General features: G+C 42.8%; 1 protein-coding gene and 1 long non-coding RNA gene across 2 annotated transcripts in view; one reads left to right on the top strand and one right to left on the bottom strand.

The window, feature by feature from the left end:
• Positions 1 to 61: 61 nt before the first annotated feature.
• On the bottom strand, positions 62 to 25,241 carry LOC140849190 (uncharacterized). The gene is made up of 3 exons (XR_012130852.1): positions 25,103 to 25,241; positions 19,164 to 19,229; positions 62 to 145 (listed from the first exon to the last, which is right to left on the bottom strand). It is a non-coding gene; the product is annotated as an uncharacterized lncRNA (long non-coding RNA).
• Positions 24,609 to 25,241, top strand: part of FAM20A (FAM20A golgi associated secretory pathway pseudokinase) — a 46,596-nt gene continuing 45,963 nt past the window's right edge. The window contains exon 1 of the mRNA XM_073235833.1: positions 24,609 to 25,128. Coding sequence (XP_073091934.1) covers positions 24,746 to 25,128 — 383 coding nt within the window. The 5' untranslated portion in view covers positions 24,609 to 24,745. The remainder of the gene's footprint in view (positions 25,129 to 25,241) is intronic.

Here is a 25,241-nt window from a genome sequence, read left to right as displayed (position 1 = left end):
TACAGGATGGGCCATCAGTATAAGTCACTTTTCCAAAACCACTTCCTGGCAAAGTTCTCTGATGTGCTGTGATCCTCTTCCTTCGCCAGCTCCAGATTTCCCAACTTTTCCATCTCTGTGCTTCTTGGGCAGGCCAGGGGTGAACCTGAATAGGGAAGGGCAAACATGAGGAATAAATAGCCTTTAGGAAAATGATAGTATCATTAAAACGTGTAAAGGATGGGGGAAGAGTGGAAAAACACACACAGACCCACACAGGTTGCAGGGCAATTCATCTGGGGTATTAGATTTTCTAGCAAGGTGATACATTTCAAATTTCAACCTATGTTCTCTCTTTTTTGGATCTTCTCTTATTCGGAACAGCAGCGCAATTTTATGCTTACGGTTCAGAGGTGCTATAAAGAAGGAGGCAGAGCGGGGGGGAAAAGTGTTTTCCTGGCTCTAAGGTTTTAAAAGTCTAGGATGTTAGGAGCCCAGAAAGGACTCTCTCAGCTTCGCCAGAACTTCTTGGAAAACATCTTAAATAACAGTGAAGCCATGTAGGAACCTTACAAACAAGAACAAGGAAGTCTCCCTGGTGACATGCTTGGGCCAATGCGGAAGGAACAAACTGGGTTTTTCTCATCCAAAGCACTTTTTACCAGATTACATTAAAGAGTAGATAAACCCATGGGACATCTGTTTTCCACCAAATTTAAAGACAATCGTAGAAAGGGAAGAAACCTTAAATTAACTAAGATTAAATTTTGTCCATCCTGGTGAAATGGGGTCTTAAAATAGAAATTAGACTGAATTTCAAAAATGGAAGTTGTTTTTCTTGTACGCTGAGGCTAATGGGCTGAGATTCACACCTATGAGAATTTATACAACTGAACGCAAACCGCAGGAGCGACACTGGCGGACTCCCAGCTCAAACGGGATCTTGAGAAAGCCTGGAAAGGGAGCGGTTTCAGGCCACAAGTTTGGGAGATTTCTGGACAGCAAAAGGGACAGGCCATGCTCTACTGCCAAGTCAGCTCCTATGAAGGGACAATTTGTCTCTTTATAGACATCCCAGAGCAGGGACGTCAAACAATTTCAAAATACTTCTTAGGGAAAGGGCCAAAATGTTACATAAAGTGAAAAACCAGTTTGCAGCTCAACGCCCAAAACTAATCCTGAACCCTCGTCAGATGTACTAGGAAGCCTGTCTCCCGGAGAAGGGAGGGCTGCACCTTTGTGATCTGTGGACTTGAGGCCTTTGTTTGCTTTTTTTCTTTGAGAGGAGCTAAATATGCTCCCTTTTTAGCCTATGAATGAAGGAAGGGAGACATCCATAGATATATGTGCTGAATCTAGTTCCCCTCTGATTGTCAAATTTCCTATTTCACTGCCATGATTTTGTGTCCAACTTCATTCATGCTCAGAAATCAGTCAATGCCTGGGGACAGTGCAAATGAAGAAAGGGCAAGTGAGGTGCCTCCTACAATAACAAAATTGTTCTTCTTATTAAAGTGGGGCCCACAGACCAGATCTCAGGAATAGCATCCCCTGGGAGCTTGCAAGAAATGCTAGATCTTGGGCTCCAAGAGGACTTTTAGAGCAGTGAAAACAGTCTGCATGATATTAGGATGGGTCTGTGTCAGTATACATTTGTCCAAATCCACAGAATATACAACAGCAAGGGTGATGGTATAGTAAGGTAACTATGTACTACGGGTGGTAATGATGTGTTAATGTAGGTTCATCAATTGTAACACAAACTACCGGGGTGACTGGTGATGGGAGAGACTGATGTGTGGGAACAGGGGGAAGGTGAAAGGGAAATCCTGTATATTCTTCTCAATTTTGTTTGAAGCCTAAAACTTCACTAAAAAAATACAAAGTCTCTTGGAAAATGAGATCTCCACTGCTGCAGCAGGAAGGGGGTGGGCGACATTACGTGATTAGCGTGGAAAGAGGGCAGGCTCTCTGGAATTAGCCTGAATTCAAATCCCTCCCTCTTTGCTTATTAGCTCTGAAGGCTTCACCAAAGTGCCCTCTGGGCCTCAGTTTCCTAATCTGAAAAATGAGGACAATGATAATAATAATGGAATTTAGTTCCCAGGGCTGTTGTAAGGATTTGATAAAACAACATATATAAAGCATTTAGAATGGTGCCTGGCCCAGTGAACCCTAAATGTTAGCTTTTCGTATTAGTCAGAGGAAGTGTTTTGTGTTTATGATTCCTAAGGAAGGTGCTGAAACCATCTTGGAGATTCCTTCCACATCCTTCCTTTTCAGCTGCCAAAGACAGAGTGAATGATTTTAACTGCTTCTGACAGGTCTACACTAAATGGTGGGCAGTGTAGCCAATTGTGGGAAGAAATGGCATGAATCACTATTTCTCAAATTTTATTCACTCCAGAAAAAGCTTCACTCTTTTTTCTTTTCTAACCATTTCCATACACAACCCTTATGTATTATTTTTGCTTACATCAATTTACAATACGTTTGTTTTTTAAAAGCCACATCCTAAGCAATAAACAGCATCTGTGAAATCAGTAGTTGGCTGGGCTAGCTGTATTTTTTCTAGTCCACACTAAAGTGAAACCATAACTATCAAAATGAAAACATTCACACATGTATAAAAATGTTACTTAGAGCTCCAGAGAGTCTCTTCATTCCTACATTAGCATTTTATTAGCTCTCAGCTGCAGTTCTAAATGTTTTGACATTAAGTCTCTCCACCCAAATGATATGAGCAAAACCTTTTGGCTTCCAAATCCTCCAGCTCCACTGAGGACCAGAGTCACCAAGCAACCTGCCCAAAATAACACAGCTGGTGCAGGGCAGAAAGATTAGACTACAGCTCTGCCAACCTACAGAGTAAGGACATGGTGGTGTCCCTATTCCTCCCCACAGCCCTGACACGGCAGCTGTGTCCCTGTTCCAAGCCTCCCTGCTCAGTGACTATCGTCTTGTGTCTGGGAAGGCTGAGAGCTCTGTTTCCTTCACATCAATCTGATTGTGGGCTTCATACTGCAGAGCTAGAAGCAATCATTTCTAAATGTCACGACTTTCGTTTTGCAGTTTTCCAACATCAGAGGGGCCCAATTTCTTTCAGAGTCATCAAAGTTCTTCTTCATAACCAAAGCAGTGGCTTGGTTTTTCTGCCATCCTACTTGTCACAGCATATTTCAAAAGATGAGCCTCATGGGCCAGATTCCAAATTCTTTAAACCTGTAAAGCTGCTGCAAAAGGAATGTGTGAGTAAGCTCCCATGAGTGACAGCCTCCTGCTCTATTATTTCTTTTTCATGCTTTTTTCTCAGTGAATTTTCTAGCAATATCTTAGTGTTTCATGACAACATTAATTAATGTATGAGGAAGGAGAACAAATTAGCAGCCCCTCTCTGCTCTGCTTTATGGCAGGCTTGATAATGTTCTTGGACATTCTGTTATCAACATTTAGTTCAGTAAATATTTTTTGAGGGTTCCAGGCAAGCCACAAGTGCTAAATGCTGCAAGGCTTGCCAGACTTTAAATGTAGCATCTTACAGCGCTGCCCAAAGAGGGATGTGTCTTTTTTGATAAGGTCACCCAATGAAAACAAGGTTTCAGCTTGTGTTTATCTAAATCATGCATTTTCATTGGGAGCAATATTGCCCCCAGTCGGCAAAAAATGGTCTTGGGAGGCAAAAATATCTCCCATAGGACAATGCTCAGTACTACTCAACAAAATCACATTCTTTAGTGTTTATCTCACTGGGGAGAAATTTAATTTTAATTCATTTACTGATTTAAGTTTAATTTTTTATGAGGAGTGGGTTAATAATGAAAAAAAGATCGAGAAACAGTGATATAAATGAAAGTGTTTTTCAAATACGCTTCTCCTTTGACCTAGCACTTCCACTTCTATTATCTCTCCAAGAGAAAGGGTCCCCGAAAGAGGAAGGAATACAAAGTTGCTGACTGCATCATCTTTTTTAATAGTGCAAAACCTAAATGTCCATTGACTGGAAATGGTTGAATCAACTCTGGTGAATCTATATTACAAGACACTTGACAGTTCAAAGGAACGAGGTAAGTCTAGACACAGAGAAAGAAATTGGCAAGGAGAGCCTCCACATCATATAACTGGGGAGAGAAAGCAATCTGTAGAATATGTATGCACAATCACATTTATATTAAATTAAACACACAAGAGATCTACTATATGAGCATGTTATATATGTAAACACAAAAGAAAATGAATGGAAGATTATTCACAACAAAGTTACCTCTGAGGATGGGTTTGCTGGTAGAGAGATGGTTGAAGTACGTGGGCTTTTTATTTCTACATGCTTTGTTGTAGCACTATTCACAGAAATGACTTAAAACATAAAAATAATAAATAAATATTTACACAAAATAAATCCTCCCTCAACCCCCTTCCTACTGCCCTGAAGGAAACCTTTGCCCCTTTATTTCTATTAAAACTGGAACACAAGAGCTGGTGAGCCCCACTTGGATTGAAGTTTTATCCTTTTAGTCAAATTACTGAAAAATGACATAAAAGCTATGTCAAACATTTGCAAAAAAATTTATCTACTGGGGTTTGATGAAAGAGAAGAAATACAAAAATAAAAAGAGGTTGATTTTACTACCTAGAAATGAAGCAAAGGTGGTCAGCACTTCCAGAAGGCAGGTTAGCAGTAGATGATTAAAATGTCAATGAGCATACCTTTCAACCAGCTGTCATAATTCTAGGACTTGCACAGGGATGTTTACAGGAGAGAAAAATTAGAAATCACTTAAAACTCCGTTACTAGAGATAGGATAAGCAAAATACGGCAGACACATACAAAGGAACACTGCGTTCATTCCCAAAGACAGGCTGTATTTACTGGCATGGAAAGAGCCACAGACAATGTTGTATAACAAGTAGGTTACAGAAGAACACAAAAAGAATGATCTTATAAGTGTTTATATACACATAAATAGTTACAGGCACTCTGGCTATTGACAAAAGGGCTTGGCTCCTTGCCACGCACACCTCCTCCTCAGGACTGCTTAGGTGTCCTCAAGACAGAGGAGCTGGCTCTCCCCGCTGAGTGAGCCGAGACAGACAGATGGCTTCAGCACTGTTGGAATGACCTAGCCTCAAAGCCACACTCCATCATTTCTGCAGGGTCCTATTAGCCACACAAGTCGGCCCTGTTCCTTGTGGAAGGGGACTAAATAGTGGCATAAACACCAGCAGGCAGGGATCCTGGGGAGCCTTGTGAAGGCTGGTTGCCACTGGTATATATTTTCCTAAGTTTTGGTAAATCTTACAAGGCCAAACAGGACAAAATAAATAAATACAGCAACTGTGACACTGTACAAAGAGTTCTACATGTATTACTGTTTTTTTTCATCAAATCTAAAAATGCCGTCAACCGAAGGACATACTTTTATTTTCTATACCTCTTAGAATGAAATAAAACATTGCCAATAAAATTAGGATATAATGCTTTCTTATCACTTTGAATTTTCATTGTCATTGAAACAGCTGGTTTAGACTTATATTTAGTGATTGTTTACCATATTCATTTGGGTGTCCTAATGAGAAAGAAAATACGAGAAATAAAACCTTCCGACTCTAAATGTACTCAATTGTTTCTCGGATCAGAGTCATCAATGCCCACATTTTTCTGCATAAAATCGTGCTTCCGTGCTACTGATGATTCTTTCCTTGGATTTCCTTTTAACACTGACAGCCATTCTGCAAGTTTTGATGTTAATGCTTTCTTGATCTTGCTACAGTCAATCACAACGGCTTCTCATTGCTTTGAAATTTCTTTCAAATAGTCTGCAGAATTTCACAGCTCCCCCTGTCTTCTATTGCATTGCTCAGCCTAGAAGAAGAAAGCCTCCTGCAAGTATTTCAGGAAAAATAAATAAATAACATAACTTTATCTACTTGTGGATCTCTCTCTTGTTTTCCAAGAAAAAAACATGCAATGGTGGTCCTTTCTCCAGGGATGATACTTGCTCCCTGATAGGAAAACACAGGCTCCACCTATCTGGGAGGGATTGCAAGATGCATCCTTTATCTCAGAGATGTTAAAATAGGAGCAATATGCATCCTAGAATTAATGGTATATAGGATCCTGTTTGAACTTCCCAACATCCCTGTGAAATAGTTACTATTTTTACAAATGAGGATGCTGAAATTTAATTAGATAACATAGCTTGCCCAAGGTCACACCATCACTACAGAGAACAGATAGTCAACTCCTCTGCACTCGACTGCCTCTCAAGTCAGTGTAGTCATCTTTGTCACCACTGCCATCATCATTGTTGCTGTCATACCCTCACTTCTGCCATCAACATCATGCCTGTCACCCTCATAACGACCGTGGTCATCTTACCATTGTTACCAACATCGTCACCATAATCAACATCTTCTTATCATCATCATAGCTATTATTTGTTGAACATGCACTTACTTACCATGCACTTAACTCTGTGTTAAGGCTGTTACATGCTTTGCCCCATAACTATCCTGTACATAGGTTTTGTTATTATCTCATTCCACGCACATGGAGAGTGGGACTCCATGGGATTAAGTACCATTCAAAATTATTCAAAGCTATTGTTCAAAATTATCCAACTGAGGCCTGAATTCAAATCCAGGCCCTCTGACTATAGAAGCCATAGTCTTAACTACTATGGTGTTAAGAACAGACACAGCAAACTGTAGGCTCTCAGTAAATGCCTATCCGTGTGACTAGCATGCAGAAAATAAACCATTCTAATAACGAAAATAGCAGCAGCTACTGTTTATCAAGCAATTAGTATGGGCCAGGCTCTATGTTAAATGCTTCATACAGTTTATTTCTCTCAGTCCTGATATTAGCCCTGTGAGGTAGGCACTATTTTTAATCCTATTTTTAATTTTACAAGTGAAGAAATTGAGAATTAGAGAAATTGATAAAGTATCTGAGGTTATCAAACCAGTTAATGACTCGACAATTAGTCAAGCCCAAGAGGTCTGATTCAAAAACTGGTCTTATGGACAACACAATATTGCCTCCTACAAGGAGGACAGTGAGTGAATTTGTTTGCTGTCATTGATTTGCCCCATGAGTATTGTCTGAGCACATGCCACAGGCTGTGTGTTATGCCCAGTGGGATGGGTAAGAGGAAAGTAAAGAATAAGAGAAAGAGGGCCCCTGCCTGCATGGAAACTACAGTCTAGATGAAGCACCAATAAAAATGAGAACTAATAATAATAATAATAATAATAATAATAATAATGGAGAAATGTGGGATTCACATATAAATCAAGTATAAAAATCAAACGAATATTCATATTCGACCTGATTGTTTATAGTTCATAATGCGTGATCAAAACCGAAAGTTTCTGTGATGACTGCCCTTGTACTGTTCACCATGTAAGAATTTATTCACTATGTAAGAATTTCTTCACCATGTAAGAACTTGTTCGTTATGCTTCAGAAGATTGGAGACTGACGAGAATTAGGCTTGGGGTGGATTAATGATTGTGTATTGAGTCCCCTACACAGAAATTTATTGTTGTTAACAACCATTTGATCAGTAAATATGAGAGATGCCCTCTCAAAAAAAAAAAAATGAGAACTATGAAGATCGGGATAGGCATTCACTGAGAACTAGGAAGATGGTGATAGAACACTTACTTTTATATCCTACCTTTCCCAAAACTCTACTCAGGAGATAAGTAGATGACAGTGGTGACAGCTCATATTTATCACTATGTCTCAGATATTGATCTGAGCACTTTACATGGGTTATAACATCTAAATCACATGATAATCTGTTTTACAGATGAAAAACCTAAGGCATAGCGAGGCTAAGTAATAACTTGTCCAAAGTCATAGTTAGTTTGTGGCAAAGCCAGTGTAAGAATCCAGAGCTTTTCATTTTATGTACCTGTTTACATAGGAACAAAATAAAACAGGACAGAGAGTTCAGAGGAAGCGATATCCATGAATGAGAAAGATCAACAAAGTTTTAAGAAAATGGGAAGCAGTGTCAGAGGAGTAATTTACTTAGCAGGGCACAGAAGGCCATGAAGCAAAGCTCCAGGGACGTGTGATACTAGGGCGTGGGAAGCGACACAAGGATCAATCCAGCAGGATAAGATCGCAGTTGGTATTCACGGTCAACACCTTCAGCTACTCCTGCGCGCGGAAGACCGGAAGCCAGGTGCCCGCCTCCACCCCAAGCAGATGTTGGCAGGGAAACCCACCGACCTGGGATGTCCCCTTCCACGGGGACATACAAGCACTCACTGGCTCTCCCAGCCTCCCACTTGCTCCCCCTGCAGAGCAGGAAAGGTAACCTGGGAAGAGGAGCAGCTGGCCAGGCTTCGTTCAGCTCCCCTCTTCCCTCTTGGGAGGGTCTGTCCATGCAGGGAGTGCCTTCCTCTGCTCTTCCCTCCGAGGAGTCTCACCGTGAGAGGAGGCCTGCCTCCGTCCAGTGCTGCCCGTGGCTGAGCGCATGAGTCCGCCGTCTGGGCTTCCGTTCTCAGGCCCGCTCGGCTCTCACTCACTGAGCTTTCAACAGTTTAAAAGGAGTGGTGTTTTGATCTCCCACCTCCTTACTTTATTGGCTTTATTTCTCACTGTGCCCAGAACTTGGGTTAATTAAGGGGGGAAAAAGAGGGGGAAGAAAGACAGAGACAAAGAGAGAGTGATTGAAAGATGAAGAGAGAGGGAATGGAAGGGAGGAGGGGAGGGGAAGAGGGGAGGAAAGGGATAGAAAGGGAAAGAAACTACAGGACTTTTAAAAATGTTAAATCACATCCTTAAGAGATAATGAGAAGATAATGCAGCCATAAAACAAGGATTTTGTTATCAGCGAGCTGAAGAGAGTTCTCAAAAAAATACAATATCCAAAATAAAAATGTCCCTGGATGAACTTCAAAATAAAGTTCATCCTCGTTTCTTCCCAGAAAGAAAACAAATAGAGCTAAGAAGAGGAAAGATAATCGAGTGGAGGAGAGGAAGACGGGAGAGAGAGGATTGACCCAGAAGGTCTCACAGATAAATAATAGGAAAAAGAGTTCTAGTTTCGAACAGAAAACAGCAAGTAGGAAACATGTATCAACACAAGAGTGAAAGTCTCTCGTTTGAAAGAGCACAGTAGGAGCCCAGCCTCAGAGACAAAATAAGATCCACATTGAGGCACATTATCACAGACTTGGACCAGTCAGGGACAAAGAGCCACCAAAGGCCTCCTGCCAACAGTCCCCCCCAACACACTGTGTAAATCACGTTGTGAGGTTAAGACAGTGAACTTTCTAAATCTTCAGATCTCCAAGCCCCTTGATTTTCTGCCACATCTATTTTGCCAATTCCCGACCCTGAATAGAGCCAACCATCCATTTTCTCTGTTCCTGCTCCCAGACTGCCAAACAGTGCTGGAGGAAATTCTAAAGCCATGCCAATTTGTTCTGCTACCAATCCAGGATTTGAAGCCCTCAGCCCAGCACCCCCCATTCATGCCCAGTGAACCACCTTTCTGGTCTCCACACAGCAGCTAAGAAACAACTAGAAATGAGTACCTTTTCATATATATAGTTAAATATATATTATATACATATTTGTAATATATTATATAACAGAAATTATATAATTATATGTATTACAAATATATATTTATATATAATCAGATGGTGCTAGGTTCTCTAAAATGCAGGTAAGTTGCTCAAACTCACCCCATTCCTTCGTGAACAAGACTTCTCACTACATGTTACCCGGTTTGCAAGGTTGTTGGCAGCCACCCTGCCTGGACTATTTCCTTCTCATTGTTGCTCTCTGGGTGCAGACCTCCTTTCAGCCCGGAGGCCTTCCTTGAAACTCCACACCAATGCATTTCTTCTCTTCATGCTAGACTGCAAGTTGCCTGAAGTCCTGGGACATGTCTGATGGATCTTTATCTCGCCTTGTGCCTCTGTGCCTGAAACAGCGTCCTCCTTGGGGAGAGATACTTAGCATACACTGCAGGAGGAAGACATGAATTAGAGTCACCCTCAGGAACCTCTTCCCTGCTCAGTGTCTGTGCCGCCCCAGGGGAGAAGAAGATGGCTTATCTCCCTCACAAGTTTGGCGAAAGGATCTGACAGCACCCGCTCCGCCATTTTCTCTTTGAGGAGCCAGTCACCTATAACTAACCTGTATTCTCATCGAATTCTCATTTCTTTTTAGCCATCCAGAAAGTTCACTGGGGCAGCATCAAACAAGGCCCCAAATTAATTTGGGAGAAGGATTCAAGTTTAATCCAGGGGAATGTAAACAAGTCCAATGGCCAGATTAACTTCTGCCCACCAATAAGGTGCTTTATGAGTAAGAAAGTTGATATTATCTCCACTTCTCTGACTCTTAAGTCTATTTTCCGCTCTTTTCAATTAAGGCAGGTTAGAAGGGTGTTACATTTGAGGTCATCTCAAAATATTAGTGTCTCACACACACTATGTGTACTTTATATGTGTCTTTTATGTAACTGATTTGAATTCTGTCCCAGAGACTTATTTTCACTCTCTCATCCTAAGATTGAGCAAAAAGTCCTACTTTATAAATAATATAACAGAAGCAACACGGCCTCTTTCAACTGAGGAAATTGGAGCATCTGAGGTCTGAGCAACATCGTTTGTTATTTCACAAATAGCAGAAGGTTGGGAAAAGCCAAAAATGGATTTTCCATGTCAGATGTCTCCTCATCTGCAAATCCTTCCTTTCTCACGGAAATTTAGAACTTTCTGGCTCCTTCCTTCTGGTCATCAAATTTAATTTCCAAGGAAGTTTTTTATTCCCCCTTTTTGTAGTTTCCATTCTAATGTGTAAAATTTTCCCAAATCTTGATGTTCCAGATTTTCTCCTCTTTTCCTCGATCCGTCCCTTCTAATCTATTCCTTCCCTCCACCTCTGCTCTCCACTTCTATCCCTCCATAAATTCTAGAGATGACCAGCCCTCCTGCTTCTCTAAGATCCATTTTGAGCTTTTCTATTTCTCTTGTTAGACCCTCAGAACATCTGCCAACTTTTTTCATCCTTCCCTCCAAGCTCCAATCACATGTCTCTCTTCCCCAAAAAGTGAGGCTTCACTTCAACCCTTCTTAGAATCCAGGAGACGTGCTTTCCTCCATTCCTTTTATGTCCTCGCACTTGGGGTTGCAAACCGTGAGTGATAAGGGGAAGACCTCTGAGAGGTTCTGGGAAGTTTTTTACTTTCTATAAAAAAAGGCATTTAAGGACAAAGCCATTTCTTCCTGCCCATCTCTTCTTTACTGGGATGTTGTCACATAATAACATGAAGCCTTGAGCAATGTCATCTCGCCACCATGACAGACGGTCAAGAGAAGAGCATAGAAGTCAAGACTGTCCCCTGCCATCAAGGAATTGCCAAGCCAGTGCTACAACTACCCACACGCTTGAAGAACAACAGGTCTAGATTTAAGTAAGCAACGATTGACTCTACTTCTAATATTTGCAAATACATTGAAGCATTCCTCCAAAACTCTCTACCTCATCCATACTCATAAGATAGATTGTGATGTCTATGCTGGCCTCATCAAGATCCTTCTCTTCATTTGTCCCTCCATGTCCAGACTCCCCAAGAATGAATGTGCACTCTACTTGGAGTTCATGCCAACTTAATGCAACATGTTGAAATCCAAAGTCACAGTTTTCCCCCTAAAATCTGTCATACTTGTGTTGTCTTCATAGATTAGAAGTGGTAACTCTTTGAGCTTCATTGAAAGAACGTGAGTTTCAACCTAGCTATAGCTCCCAGGTAGGGGCATTGTGCAGACAGGTAAGAGGGGATTTAAGATTTATGTCTTATGGAGGCTCACCTCTGTCTGGGTGTGCTAAGTGTTTCCCAATAGCACATAAGGCATAAAACAACATGGACAAGACACAGGCTGTACAACAGGAAGTGGCCAAAAATAAAGCCAGAGTGAGAGCAGTCATCAGACTATGAGACATGCCTTCCTACAGAATTTGCCCTTTATCATGTAGACCGTATGAGATTTTAAGCTTTGGAAACAATGTGATCAGCTTTACATTTTGCAAAAATAGCTTCAGCAAAAACATGAAGAATAGATCACAAGATGCAAGACTGAGGTGAATAAAGCCATATAAAAATACTCTAGCTAAAAAAAATGGGGAGGGGGAACCCTGAACCGAGATTCTGGCAGTGGCAAAGGGGAAGAAAGAACATATTTGAAAAATAATTAGAAAAGTGCTCACAAGACTATGAGACAGATTGACCACAGTAAGGGAGGGAAAGAGAACAGTATGCAATGAGACATTTTGGTTGATCAGGTACTTGAGGGCATAACTGTAGAGGACAAAACATAACAAGCAGTCAATATAATGAAGTTCAGTTTAGCACATGTTCATATTGAGTTGCCTTTGCAACATCCAGGCAGAAATGTCTAGTAGACAGAAGAACTCATGTTTCCAAAATTCAGAAGGTATGATCTGGAAACACAGATTCGGGAATGTGAAATATGACTGATTATAGGCAGTCACCATCCATTCTAATCTTCTTCTTGCATGCTTTTCTCTCCTGCAAGGTTACAATGCTTTTTTGAAAATCCACATTTCTCAGCTTCCCTGGTAGCTAGGTGTGGCCATGTGACTATGCTGTGCCCAAAGATGGAAACAGGAATGCTTTAGAAGACTTCTAGGAAACTGCTTAAACCTAGATGACTCAAAAGGGAGGTAAGTTCTGCCTGCCCTTCCGCTCTCCCACTAGTCATCTGCTAAGATCAAGGGTGTGATAGCTCCAACAGCCGTTTTGGCTGTGATGTGACTTTGAATATGGAAGCCATACACTAGGAGTTTAGAGAAAAATAATAAAAGGGTTTCTGGACATGGAGCCACCATACATACCACCTCTGAACTGAGAATGTCCAGATTTTTTAAAAATAATCCGTTGTTACCTAGATTTTATGGTTCATGCCCACCCCAAATATAATCCTAACTTTTACATTAAAATCCTAACTAACATATCAAGTCATTATTAACTCCTAGGCAATCTCTGGCATAGAAGAAAATAGAAGTCCACATTAGAGCCATGGAAGTGGAAGAAATCTTCCAGGAAGAGCTTATACAATGGGGAGAGAGAAATAAGCAGAGGTTTCTGGGAACCTCAATGCAAAGAGCAGAGGAAGACAAGTCTGCTAATGAGACTTGAATGGAAGACTCAGAAAATGGACAGAAAGCATCAGACCTAGAGATATGCCACTCAGATTCCCTGCCAAGAAAGGACGTACTGCAAGGAGTATTGCTGGTTGACAGCCTCCAGCTGTTAGCTCCGTTCGTGGTCCACCTCAGGTTTTAAGGCCATTAACTGAGTTAGGCAGTTGGTAGCCACTTCCCTTCTTCTTAGGGCAACCCTGCCAAAGACTGAGCAAAGCAAAGAACATAATTCCCCCCCAACACCCAACTCCTCCAAAAGGTACCCTGCTCCAGAACCCCTCACTGGGTTGGTAGAGACGACGAGATCTGCATGGCGCTCAGACGGCTCCCCCTGCCCCATAACCCTAACTCTCCATTTTAGCATCTGCTTCCCAGAGAACCCAGCTGACACAGAGGATGTTACGAGGCTATAAATTAATGTGTATTATTTAATCTGATTAAATGAGCATTAACTCATCCAATTTCAAGGTAGAAGGTTAGTGGTTCCCTCAACTAACCAAAACTACCAAGTACAAGCATTCCTACTCCAAGCAATGCATTTTCCAGTTAATATGCTCAGTCCTCCCTGGCTTTTTATCTTTTAACCCAGTATATACCCATATTCCATCAACAGTCCCTCCAAAATATCATCAATTTCTATGGTGCCACGGTCCTCTTAAATTTATCTTGCAAACAAATATACAGAAAAAGTGAATGAGGATGAATTAACAAATCATGGGTAAAAGAACTCATTCAGGCCCCTTTGTGTGTGTCATTACTGATTATTTTTCAGATTCAGCTATATTATGCCATAAACCCCAATCATTCAACCCACAACTCCATACAGCAAAAGCTCCATATAATAAGATGAACTTGTAAGGCAAGTATTAAACCTGTTTCCAGAACATAATGGCCTGACATACTGTCCACAGAATTAATTGAAAATGATCTAATCATTTATTTCACAGTGACAGAGGTTCATTTCTCCTTCCTTTTATGCCAATCATCATGTAGCCCAAATAAATCTTCCAAGAAAAGCACACAGACCAGCAAATATGTTGGTATTTCCTTAAACCAGATAAAAATCTGCTTTCCCTGATTCCAGGGAACCACTATTATTGGTATAGCAACTCTCAGAGAGTCTCTTTCAGGGGTCAGCAAACTACCACACATAGACTAAATCTGACCTACCACCTATTTTTGTGAATAAAGTTTTATTGGTTTTATTGGAATACAGCCATGCTTAGCAGTTGATGTACTGTCTGTGGCTGCTTTCCTATGACAGTGGCATTACTGAGCTATTGTGACAGAGTCCGTCTGGCCTGCAAAGCCTCAAATATTTACCATCTGACCCTTAACAGAAAAATTTTGCCAACCCTCATCCTAGTTTAAAAAGCATAGTACATTCTTACAATTTCAGATATTCATTCATTATTACTCATTCATAATATGTTACCTGACATTGTCCGTGTTTCCTCAGCCTAGATACAGTAGCTTCTTTTCTGCACATGCTACTTCTGGACCTTTTGAAAGTTATCTTGCCACCTTTACTAGTTAACAACAATTTTTTTGCTTAAATCTTTCCTGCTCAAATAATTCATGCACTTTCAGTCACCTCATATCAGTCTCCTAACTGACCCTGACTGATACAAATGCATGTGTTACCAAATTAGCTTCCAGAACAGTTGCCCCAATTTATAATTCCTTTCCCAAGCCCTAACCAAGTCTGGAATTTTCGTTCATTTTTAGCAGTGAAAATATGATAAGAAAGAAACTCTGCCTTGTCAAATATGATAAGAAAGAAACTCTGCCTTGTCAACTGTTTTCATTTGCATATCATTGATTAATAGCAGGGTAGAGGTGACAGAGGGAAAACTACGTGAGTCACCTCAAACCAACAATAGAAATCAACAATGGTTATTACCTCCAGGGAAGGGAGGAAGGCAGAGGAGAGGAAGGAAGGGGGCCTTTTACTTGCTAAAGTCTTGTATGTTGTACCAATATTTTACAGAGAAAATATTCATGTCTTATTTATATAATTAAATATACACACATCATGAAAGTAAGGTGCTGACTCTGACTAGTCAAAGTTGCGCCCTTCTTTAGCAGAGCTGAGTCATCAACTTTGGAAAGGGCTTATCTATCTGTTACCACTGACTCATCTCTCTAAGGCGGCATCTCAAACCCAAGAAGGAAATGAGGACTCGGCTACGCATGCCTGGTCATGGCAGCGATAATTCCTATATTTTCAGGGAGAGAGGAGAATCGTGGTTTTTTTTATCCCTGTCTCCATTGTAAAAGCGTGTGTGAAAGCATGAGTTAGACCCCGAGTTCTAAGTTTTAGTTCATAAAATATGATCACCATACATTTGGGAGAAACTGAGGGAAAGTATAGAAACCACAGGGTCCCTTTGTCTTTTCCTAACAATCAGGGGAATGAAGTTGAAGCTTGTGAAGTGCGGGACTTTGTCTAACCCAGACAGAAGAGGACACGACTAGTTGGGCATGTTTCTGAACAGTCATCTATATGTGTCTGAAATGACCAATCATCTTTTACAACTTTTATCTTTGCTCCTGAATTTAAAATATAAAATGGCACGAAAAGAGTTAAGATCATGTAATGGTCCTTATCACAATTGATCATTTTATAATTATTTGTGTGACAAGGCTAAAATAGTATATTATTGTGTTACAAGTATCTAAAATCCTCCTTTGAGGAAGGAAAGATTCTTAAATTACCCAGGCAGCTAACAGGCCTCTGTTGGGCTGCACTGTGTAGGCAGCGGAGAGAGGACTGGCTGCCGGAAGGAGCGGATCAGATGGCCCTGCATGTGAAAGAACTGGGTGGGATGGGACACAGAGAAGAGAGCCAGCCCCGTGGTGTGGGGCTCATGGAGGTGGGAGGTGGAGGGGAAGAAAGGGACGTGAGTCAAAGAGACTCGGACTTTGTGAAGAGAGAGCTGTGCACTGAAGGACATATATAACGGTGCAGTAGTCCTCCCACATATCGGTGATAAGATTCTTACTTCTCCACCCCCTCCAGAGTTTTTTAAGACCTATGTTAATTTTCAAGGCTTTCTGGACTCATCTCTATTTATTTTAGCTGTATTGATGTTCTGAGACTGAACTTTGAGCCAGAACAGGATATTTATTTGTGTTACATTTGCTGGATGTTTGTCTCAACCACTGGCTGTGAATTCATATAATGGATTAGGAGTTGCTAGACAACAGTTAACATATTTTAAGACATGACTTTCTAATGACCCCCAAACCCAACTTTCCACCTTCTGAAAATAGTTGTGCTGTAAAAATTGAAACAGAGACAGACAACACATCCTTTGTTGTTCAGTCTGGTCTGTAAGGCTCACATCACATGGCCAAGAATGCTGCCTAGAAAAACGATATGATGTGTAAGCAGCTATATGTAAGCCTATGTATTTCTTCCAATTCAAAATATAAAATACAGCTCGTGTGTCAAGGTTGTTCTTTTGTATATCATTTGCCCTCTTGCAGGTATCTCTTTTAAAAAGAAATGGGGCAAATTGCTTGACTGCTGACCTTCACTAACCTGCTGAACCTTAATATCAAAACCCAACCCTTCAGTTCAACTATCTTTTTACAAGATAGAATAATCCAGGATACGAAGTCACAGGGTAAATCAAGTCATTTTTCATTAAGTATGCAAAATCTGTATCATTAAGTATGCAAAAAAGTATAGAGAATAATGTGACCAACATCCATGTATTCACCACCCAACTGTGTCAAACTTCAACATTTTGTAACCTATGCTTCAGAACTTTTCCAAGAAAAAATCATTAAAGATACTACCAAAGCAAATGCATAATCTTCAACAGCCCGATCTCTCTTTTCCCATATATAGCCACTATGCTGAATTTCATGCTCATCATTTCTCATGCATGTTTTTATTATTTTACTACATACATATTTATCTGAAATAATAGCAAGAATCATTTGCCAGTTTTGAAGCTTATGTAAATCGTATCATACTGTTCTCCTGCACAAACACATATACACACATCTCCTGCACACACACACACACACACACACACACATCATATGTAAGTATCCTTTTACAATTTGAAGATGATGCATCCATGTTGAGAAAATATAGCTGTTTTCCTTCATTTTAACTGCTTACCCCCATGCTATAATCATACCATGATGTATTTACTTATTCTTCTACAGACAGACACTTAGGTATTTTGCAATTTTGCTATTACAAGCCAGGCTTAGGGAAAATTCTTTTGGATAAAGGGATGCATCTTTCCCTTTTTATCTTATTTTGTTTTTAACATATAGTTAGAAGAATAAGATGACCAATACAGTCGATCTTTTTTAAATGCACAGCTCTGCGAGTTTTAGCACATGTATAGATTGATGTGATCCTTATTCCTTGAAGGATAGAGAACACCCCCAACCACCCGAAACAGCTGCCTCAGGCTGCTTCTTTGCAGCCACACCTCTGTCACCGCTCCAACACCTGCCAACCCATGGTCTACTCTCTGCCGCTGTATTTTTCCATCTCCAGGGTATCATATAAATGTAACCACACAACACATTGTCTTCCGAGACTGGTTTCTTTTGCTCAGAACTATACCTTTGCAATGCATCCATACTGCTGTGCATATAACACTTTGTTCCTTGTCGTTTATCAGATTTGCCCATTGAAGGACATTTGCATTATCTCTGATTTGAGGCAATTATTAATAAAGTTGCTATAAACCTTCACAGACAGATTTTTGTGTGCATATACATTTTCAGTTTATTTGGATAAATACCTTGCTGTGGGATTACTGGGACATATGGTAAGTATATGTTTACCTTTCCAAGTTCTTACCTATTTACTGTTATCTTTCTGTAATTGATTTCTAATTAATTTTATGATGATCAGACAACATAATTTGCATGATTTTGAATCTTTTACACTTGTTTATGTTTGTTTTATAACCCAGGATGTAGTCTATTTTGGTAAATGTCATGTACACTTAAAGATAATACGTATTATGCTGCTGTTGAGGGAATGTCACATAAATATCAATTCCCAATGAGTTCCAACTGGCTGATAGTGTTGTTCAGTTCTTTTTATATCCCTGCCTATTTTCTATTTGCTCTATTAATTGAAGAGGGAAAAAAAGCATTTAAGTCTCCAGCTATAATCGCTGGATTTGTCCATTTCTTTTTTCAATTTTACTACTTTTACTTCATGTACTTTGAAGCTCTCATTAGAGACATACACATTTAGGATTATTATTATTAGTGAACTGATGCTTTTGTGATTTTGTAACCCCTCTTTCTACCTCCGGTGTCTTTCTTTCTCTAAAGTCTACTTTGTCTGATATTAATGTAATCATTCCAGATTTCTTTTGATTAGTGTTTTTGCTTGGTAAATCATTTTTCTATCCTTCTCACTTTTAACCTGCCTGTGTCCTTATATTTACATCAGGTTTCTTGTAGACCATACATCATTGGTTCTCTTTTGTTTTTCTTTTTTTAACCTATTCTGATGATCTCCACCTTTTAATTGGTGTATTTATACCACTTATATTTAATATAATTACTGCTATGTTGGCATTTAGGTCTACCATTTTATAATTTTTCTGTTTGTTACCTCTGCTTTTTGTTCCTCTGTTTCCCCTTTCCTGCTTTCTTTTCTATGATTGGAGTATTTTTAGGGCTCCATTTCAATGTATCTACTGAGTTTTGATTATATCTAAGTGTCACTTTTTTAGTGGTCACTCTAGGGATTACAACATACAAACAATATTTCTCCATCTAATTAATCAAATTAGTCTGAGAATTAGTGTTTTATGACTTCAGGTAGCGCACAGAACCCTTACCAGCATACAAGTCCCTTTACCCTCTTCTTACGTTGTAGTGGTTGTTACGTCTAAATATATTGAAATTCCATCAATCTTGTAACTTCTGCTTCCAATCACCACATGTATTTAAGGAACTTAAGAGGAGAAAAATAATCTATTATATTTACCATTTCTGTTGCTCTTCCTTCACTTCTGATGTCCCACGTTTCCCTCTGGTAGCATTTTCCTTCCATCTGAAAAATTACCTGAGCATTACTGTTAAGGCACATCTGCTGGCAGGGAACTCTTTCAGTTTTCATTCATATTTTGTCATCATTACTGATGGAAATTGATTCTGGAATGGAATTTTGAAGTTGTCTAACTTGAAGTACTCATTTTACATGTGAGGAAAATGAGGCCCAGAGACTAAATAATCTTCCCCCTATGCCCCTGAGCTAGTTCCTGGCTGAGCCAGGACCAAAGCCCCAGCTTCCTGACTCTGAGTTCAGCTCTCTTCTTCTTCCTCCACAAATGCCCTGATTTGCTATCTCATTACTTGGTGTATACTGGGAGCAAAGTTGTGCAAAAGAAGCTTAATTATTATGCTTAGGACAGCAAAAAAATGTAAAAGGATCACTTTTTAGAACTGAAAGTGACCTTAAAGATCATTTGTTTCTGCGCTTCATGTTTCAGGTGAGGAAACCAGGGCCCAAAGAAGGTAACCCAGTTTCCCATGAGAAATTTACTGATCAACAAAGACATGACTTTTTAAAGCAAGATCACACTACGTACCCACCATTGGCAAAGAATGGGCACTGAGGTTGCTTGTCTGTGTGTCTTCCCAGCATCAGTGGATTGAGCTGGGCCAAACACACTGCCTCTACAGCTCTCTCCGGACCTCATGACACAGGCCAGACGGCCAACCCTAGACAATGAACGGACCCTAGCTAGACCATTTGGAATCAAATCTGAGCCGGTTCTCATTAGCACTGTCCTCTGAACCGATTCCCAAACTACAGTGTATTATCAGTTAGACCTCAGTGTGTACAGAGTCTTATATCAAAATGGCAAATTCCTGGCCCCACTTCTAAAGATTCTGATTCACTAGATCTAGGGTGTGACCCTGGAATTTACATTTTTATATGCACCCCAGGTCATTGTGATGCACGGGTTGCACTTTGAAAAATCTCTGGCCTATGTTGAAGAATTATGCTTTGGTCATGAAGAGATAATTTGTACTTTCTAAGCTGAGAAAAAGAAGAGACCGGACACAATACCAAATCAGCACCAGGTTTGTTAATCTTCTTGAATTCTGGATCTATCACTCACAGCACTCTAGTCACCTCCCTCCTTCCTCACTGATGGCTGACACAGCTAGCAGGTAAAGATGGCCCTCCCTTAAACACATGTACAGTCACAAAAATACCCTAGGGACACCGATATTCGCACTTGGCTTTGTTATTTCAGTACATCTCTTACCTACTGCTCTGTCAACAAATCCATTAAGATTCCTAAGATTTAGATATTCTAACTAAACATAATAGTTCATATTTATCTGGGGCCACATTTTATAAGTCTATATTTTTATTTTAAGGACTCTTTTTCAAACCACTCCCTTCACACATGAGCAATGAGCACTCATAGACCCCCATACACAAACACCATTTATCCTACAGGAGTTTGTTAGTTTTCAGCCTGAAGCCTTGCTGTGCATGAGAACCTATGAAAGCAGGGAAAGGAAGGAGAAGGCACGCTAGCCTTGCACCCTGGAGTTACAGTCTAGTGTAGAAAACCAACCACACCAAAAAGAAATGGCTAGTTGTGTTTTAAGCAACATGTGAATATGTGCAAGATAAAAATAAAAGTATAACCTTCACAGATTGAGGAACTCTCGTGTCTAAATATTGACTCTTGTTTTCATAATTTAATTTCTGGAGGTTGAGAGCTTGATATTTAGCTACACTGAAAGGGAACACAAGTACCTTGTGCGTGTGCTCCCCCTAAGGCCTGCAGTGGCACAAGTTCCTGAATATGCTCAGTGTCCTGCCTCAAACTTTTTCTTAATTGTCCCATAGGTACAGGAAAATCTTTTTCCCTAATCACCATAAAACATGCTTGAAGGCAGGAACTATGTCTTATACATCTTCTGTGTTCTCCTGCAGGGTCCAAAACTGTTATTTTATTGTAACCAGTAGTGAGGTCCCTACTGCATACCAGGCCCTATATGATGTGCCACAGTTGCGGAGACAGCCTGAGATCCCTGCCCTCAATGATTTGCCTTCATTCTCTCAGCAAAAACTTCTTCCCCAAGCAATAAGCCCTGTTCTCAGCTCTAGATCAATGGATAAGTAACTCTCTCCCTCCATACTTCAGAGGCCATGTCCCGGTAAGGAAGGCGGACATGTGTACTGTATTGGATTGAAAGAGCTGCTGTAACAAAGTACCACAAACTGGGGGGTTAAACAACAGACATGTACTGTCTCATAGTTCTGAAGGCCAGAAGTCTGAGATCAACGTGGCGATGGGGTTGTTCCTTGGCGAGGGCCATGCAGGAGAATCTGCTGCATGCCTTGTACCCAGCTTCTGGTGGTTTGCTGGCGATCTTTGGTGTTCCTTGGCTTGTCGTAGCCCCCGCCCCACCTCGATCTCAACCTTCATCTTCACTTCATGGAGTTCTCCCTGAGTGCATATCCCCTTTTTATAAGAACATTAGTCATATTGGATGAAGGGCCAACTCTATTCCAGTATGATCTCATCTCAGCTAATTAAATCTGCAACCACCCTATTTCCAAAGATCCCATTCTGAGGTATTAAGGGCTAGGATATCAACATACAAATTTAGATGGGGATATAATTCAACCTGTAACACAACACTAAACACAACCTGGTAAAAGCTTTAATAGGAGCGCATGCAAATAGCTATGAGGGTTACCTGACAGCCCATGACACAGAGCTTAATGGGCATGAGCAACAGCAACAGAGAAAACAGGACAAGTGGCCAAAGCTTAGGCAGACAGTGGACATTCTCCAGATGGAAAAAGCTTCTAATTAAAGGTATGTCTGTGAGAGCATGAAGCACCTGGAGAACTGCAGAAAGTATTACAGGTGAAAACTGGAGGGCTTCTGGAAGAGGCATGGGAGATGAAGCAGGAAAGGGAGACAGAAGCAAACCATGAAGCGCCACATCAGAGTGAGAAGCCACACAGCCTTCCCATGGGAGAGCACCAAGGGTATATGGGCATGCTAGAAAGAAGGTTCCCTCGGACCAGAGTTTTGATTATATCAAAACACAGGCAGGCAGCTTGAACTGGGGCCGTATCGGAAGCAAAGAGACAAGGTATGAGCCTATTTGCAAGAGTCTAAGCTAGACATGATGAGGTCCTGGATATATTTGAGAGCAGCAGAAATGGAAAGGTGTGGATGGATTTTCTGGGAGGCTGGAAGCCAGGTGATGGGTCCTAGCAAACAGCAACTGGGGATAACTTTGGTGAGAATCAAGGGGATAGAGATGAGGCTGGCATGGAAGGAAGGGGCCAAGATATGGAGAAGCAGAGAAACCTTGAGGATAGTGGCATCTGCCAGCCCAATCCTGCCTCTAGGACTCCCACCCCCACCCCAACATCACTCACACTTAATATCTGACTTCCACAAACAGTTCTGCTCTTGACCTTTTACCACAGCAGGGAAAACATGCTTAGGTCATCTCTAATCGTGTTAGGAATACTGTGCCCTGAATTGAGGGCAGATGAAAGAGTCCACTAAGAGAGCATGATGCCCTGGTTGGGGAAGACTCAGTCATAAGACTTCAGATGGCTTCATGCCCAGGTCCCGTGCCAACCCAGAAAATGCAAACCAGTTTGCCACATAGTTATTGCAGATGTGGTACCATTCTTTATCCACTGGCCATGATGCCTAATTAGACATGTTAGAGGTTGCAAAGTTTCTCAGAAACTGGAGACCCATTAAAATTTAATTGAAGATAAAAAGGCAATGGTTTAAGAAAATCTAAAAATGCCCACCACCATACCCAGCTGGGGGAAGTAACAGGCAATAGCATCCTGTTGGGGTTCCCCACTTGGGCATTCAGGCCATGATGTGCTCCTGCAAATAGTCCCTGTCTGGTATCTTTCTTTTCCATCCTTTATTATTTTCATCCCACTCGTGAGTGGTATCTAACCTAACCCAGTGTACTACAGGAACCAAGAACTAGAAAGAAGGTTCCCTCTAGCAAACACATTTTTCACACTCGCATATCACGTACTGAGCCAAGTAAGTTACATCCTTGAACTCATTTAAGCTGTCCTGGGGTAGGTTCTATTATCATCATTTACAGATGGGAGTAAGATGGCACAAGAATCGCCTGCTCAACCCTGGGGGAAAGAACTCTGGTCTGAAACTCACAAGTCAAAGTGTGTCTAAGGGCTCTGGACTCCAGCAAGGGAAGTAGGTGATTAAAGAGTAGGATTAACTAACATACAAGGGAAGCTTTTGCTATCTGGACAGACAACTCAGGGCAAAGATGCATTTTCTTGAACATTCAAGAGGATGGGGCCACCTCCCTGGTCAGACTCGCTCTTCACTATCCTACCAGGTCATTAAATAGAGGAGCCAGGAGTCGGGGCTGGGCTACCACCTCTCCCTCCCTACTTCCCCAAAAGGAAAATGGAGTGAGGAAGTATGAATTACTTCACAGGATGTCAAGAGAATGCCTGACATGTGCCCCCAGTGATTCATTTGGGTGGACTACTTTCACACTAAGCTAAATGCAAAAGTTCAGAGTGGGGTTATCAGGAGGCCCCTCCCTCCTCCAGGGCAAGAAAAATTTCCTCTTTGTAAAGCGCAGGCACAGTTGGAATCAAACTCCATCTCCACAGGTAACCACCATATTCTAGGTAAAACCGGTGCCTTATTCTTAAAGGTCACACATTTTCATCCACTAAGCGGGTGTCCTACTACATGCTAGTCACAACGCATGTAGTTATTATGGATCTAGTATGTGGCTCTGTGGGGAGATACCAAGAGAGAAAAGACATTTGGCAGATCTTACAGGAGGACGGCTTTCAGGGGGACTGTCTTTGTTATCAAAAATAAAAAGGGATATAAGAGGCTTCACACAAACCTGGTGTGTCCCGCCAAGTGCCAGACAGGGAAAGTGGGAGGCCTGGGGCGAGCGTGGGGGGAAGGGGGCGAGAAGCGGGTTGGGTGACAAGGTGGAAGGGCAGGGCCGGCCGAGGGATCGGGAGTTGGCCGGCGGGCTGCGCCAGGGGCAGGTGCCAGCCGAGAGCGGGCGGAGGTGCGGGCGCCAGGCCCGGCGGGGGGAGGCCGGCGCTGCCTCCGCCTCTGGGAGTCGGGCGCGCAGGCCGGCTCGTCCCGGGCAGCCGGGGGCACCGGCGTCCCCGCCGCCCGCCACCGCAGCCGCGGAGCGCCAGCATCCTCCGGAGAGACGCCCCGGGCTCCGCCGCCGCCTCCCTCCCGCCGGGGGCGAGCGCCGCCGCCCGCTCCGGCCCTCCACCTGCCGCGGGCCCCTGGGCGGGCGGCGCGGGGAACAGGAACAGCCCCTGGTCTCCACTCCGCGCGGAGAAGGGGCGCCCGCCAGCGCCGCGAGCCCCCGCGCTCCCCGAGTCCAGAGGCGACACCCCTTCAAGGGGCTGCTCCGCGCGGTGCGCACTGCGGCCCCGGCGACCCCGGCCGGCCCGCGAGACTCCAGGCGGCCTTCCGCGCCCCGCGCCCGCCCAACTCCCCGGAGACCGACCGCGCGCCCCGGCCGGCCATGCCCGGGCTGCGCCGGGGCCGCCTGCTGACGCTGCTGCTGCTGGGCGCGCTGCTCTCCGCCGACCTCTACTTCCACCTCTGGCCCCAGGTGCGGCGCCGGCTGCGGCCCCGGCAGCGGCCGCGGGGCTGCCCGTGCGCCGGCCGCGCCTCCCCGCCGGCCCCGGACCCCCGCGCGGCCGCGCACAACTTTTCCCGAGCCGGGCCCGGGACGGCGCGGGACAGCGGCGGCCGCCGCGGCCCCGGCTCCGGGCTGCAGGCCCTCTTCGCCCACCCGCTGTACGACGGCCCGGAGGAGCCGCCCCGCCGCGGGCCCGAGGACGCGCTGCTGGCCGGCCCGGAGGCGCTGCGGTACTACCGGAGGAAGGTGGCCCGCTGGAACAGGTGAGGACGCCGCCCCGCCCTGCCCGCGGCGGCTTCGCGCCCGCTCGGCGAGGGCTCCCCGCCCGGCCCCCGCCAGCGGCGGCGGACCTCCGAGCTCAGCCCCGAGCGGACCG

Source organism: Manis javanica, chromosome 4 (assembly GCF_040802235.1).
Source record: "Manis javanica isolate MJ-LG chromosome 4, MJ_LKY, whole genome shotgun sequence".
Classification (NCBI taxonomy): domain Eukaryota; kingdom Metazoa; phylum Chordata; class Mammalia; order Pholidota; family Manidae; genus Manis; species Manis javanica.
The sequence above is the reverse complement of the archived record's forward strand: the minus strand, read 5'-3'. Positions and strand labels throughout refer to the sequence as shown.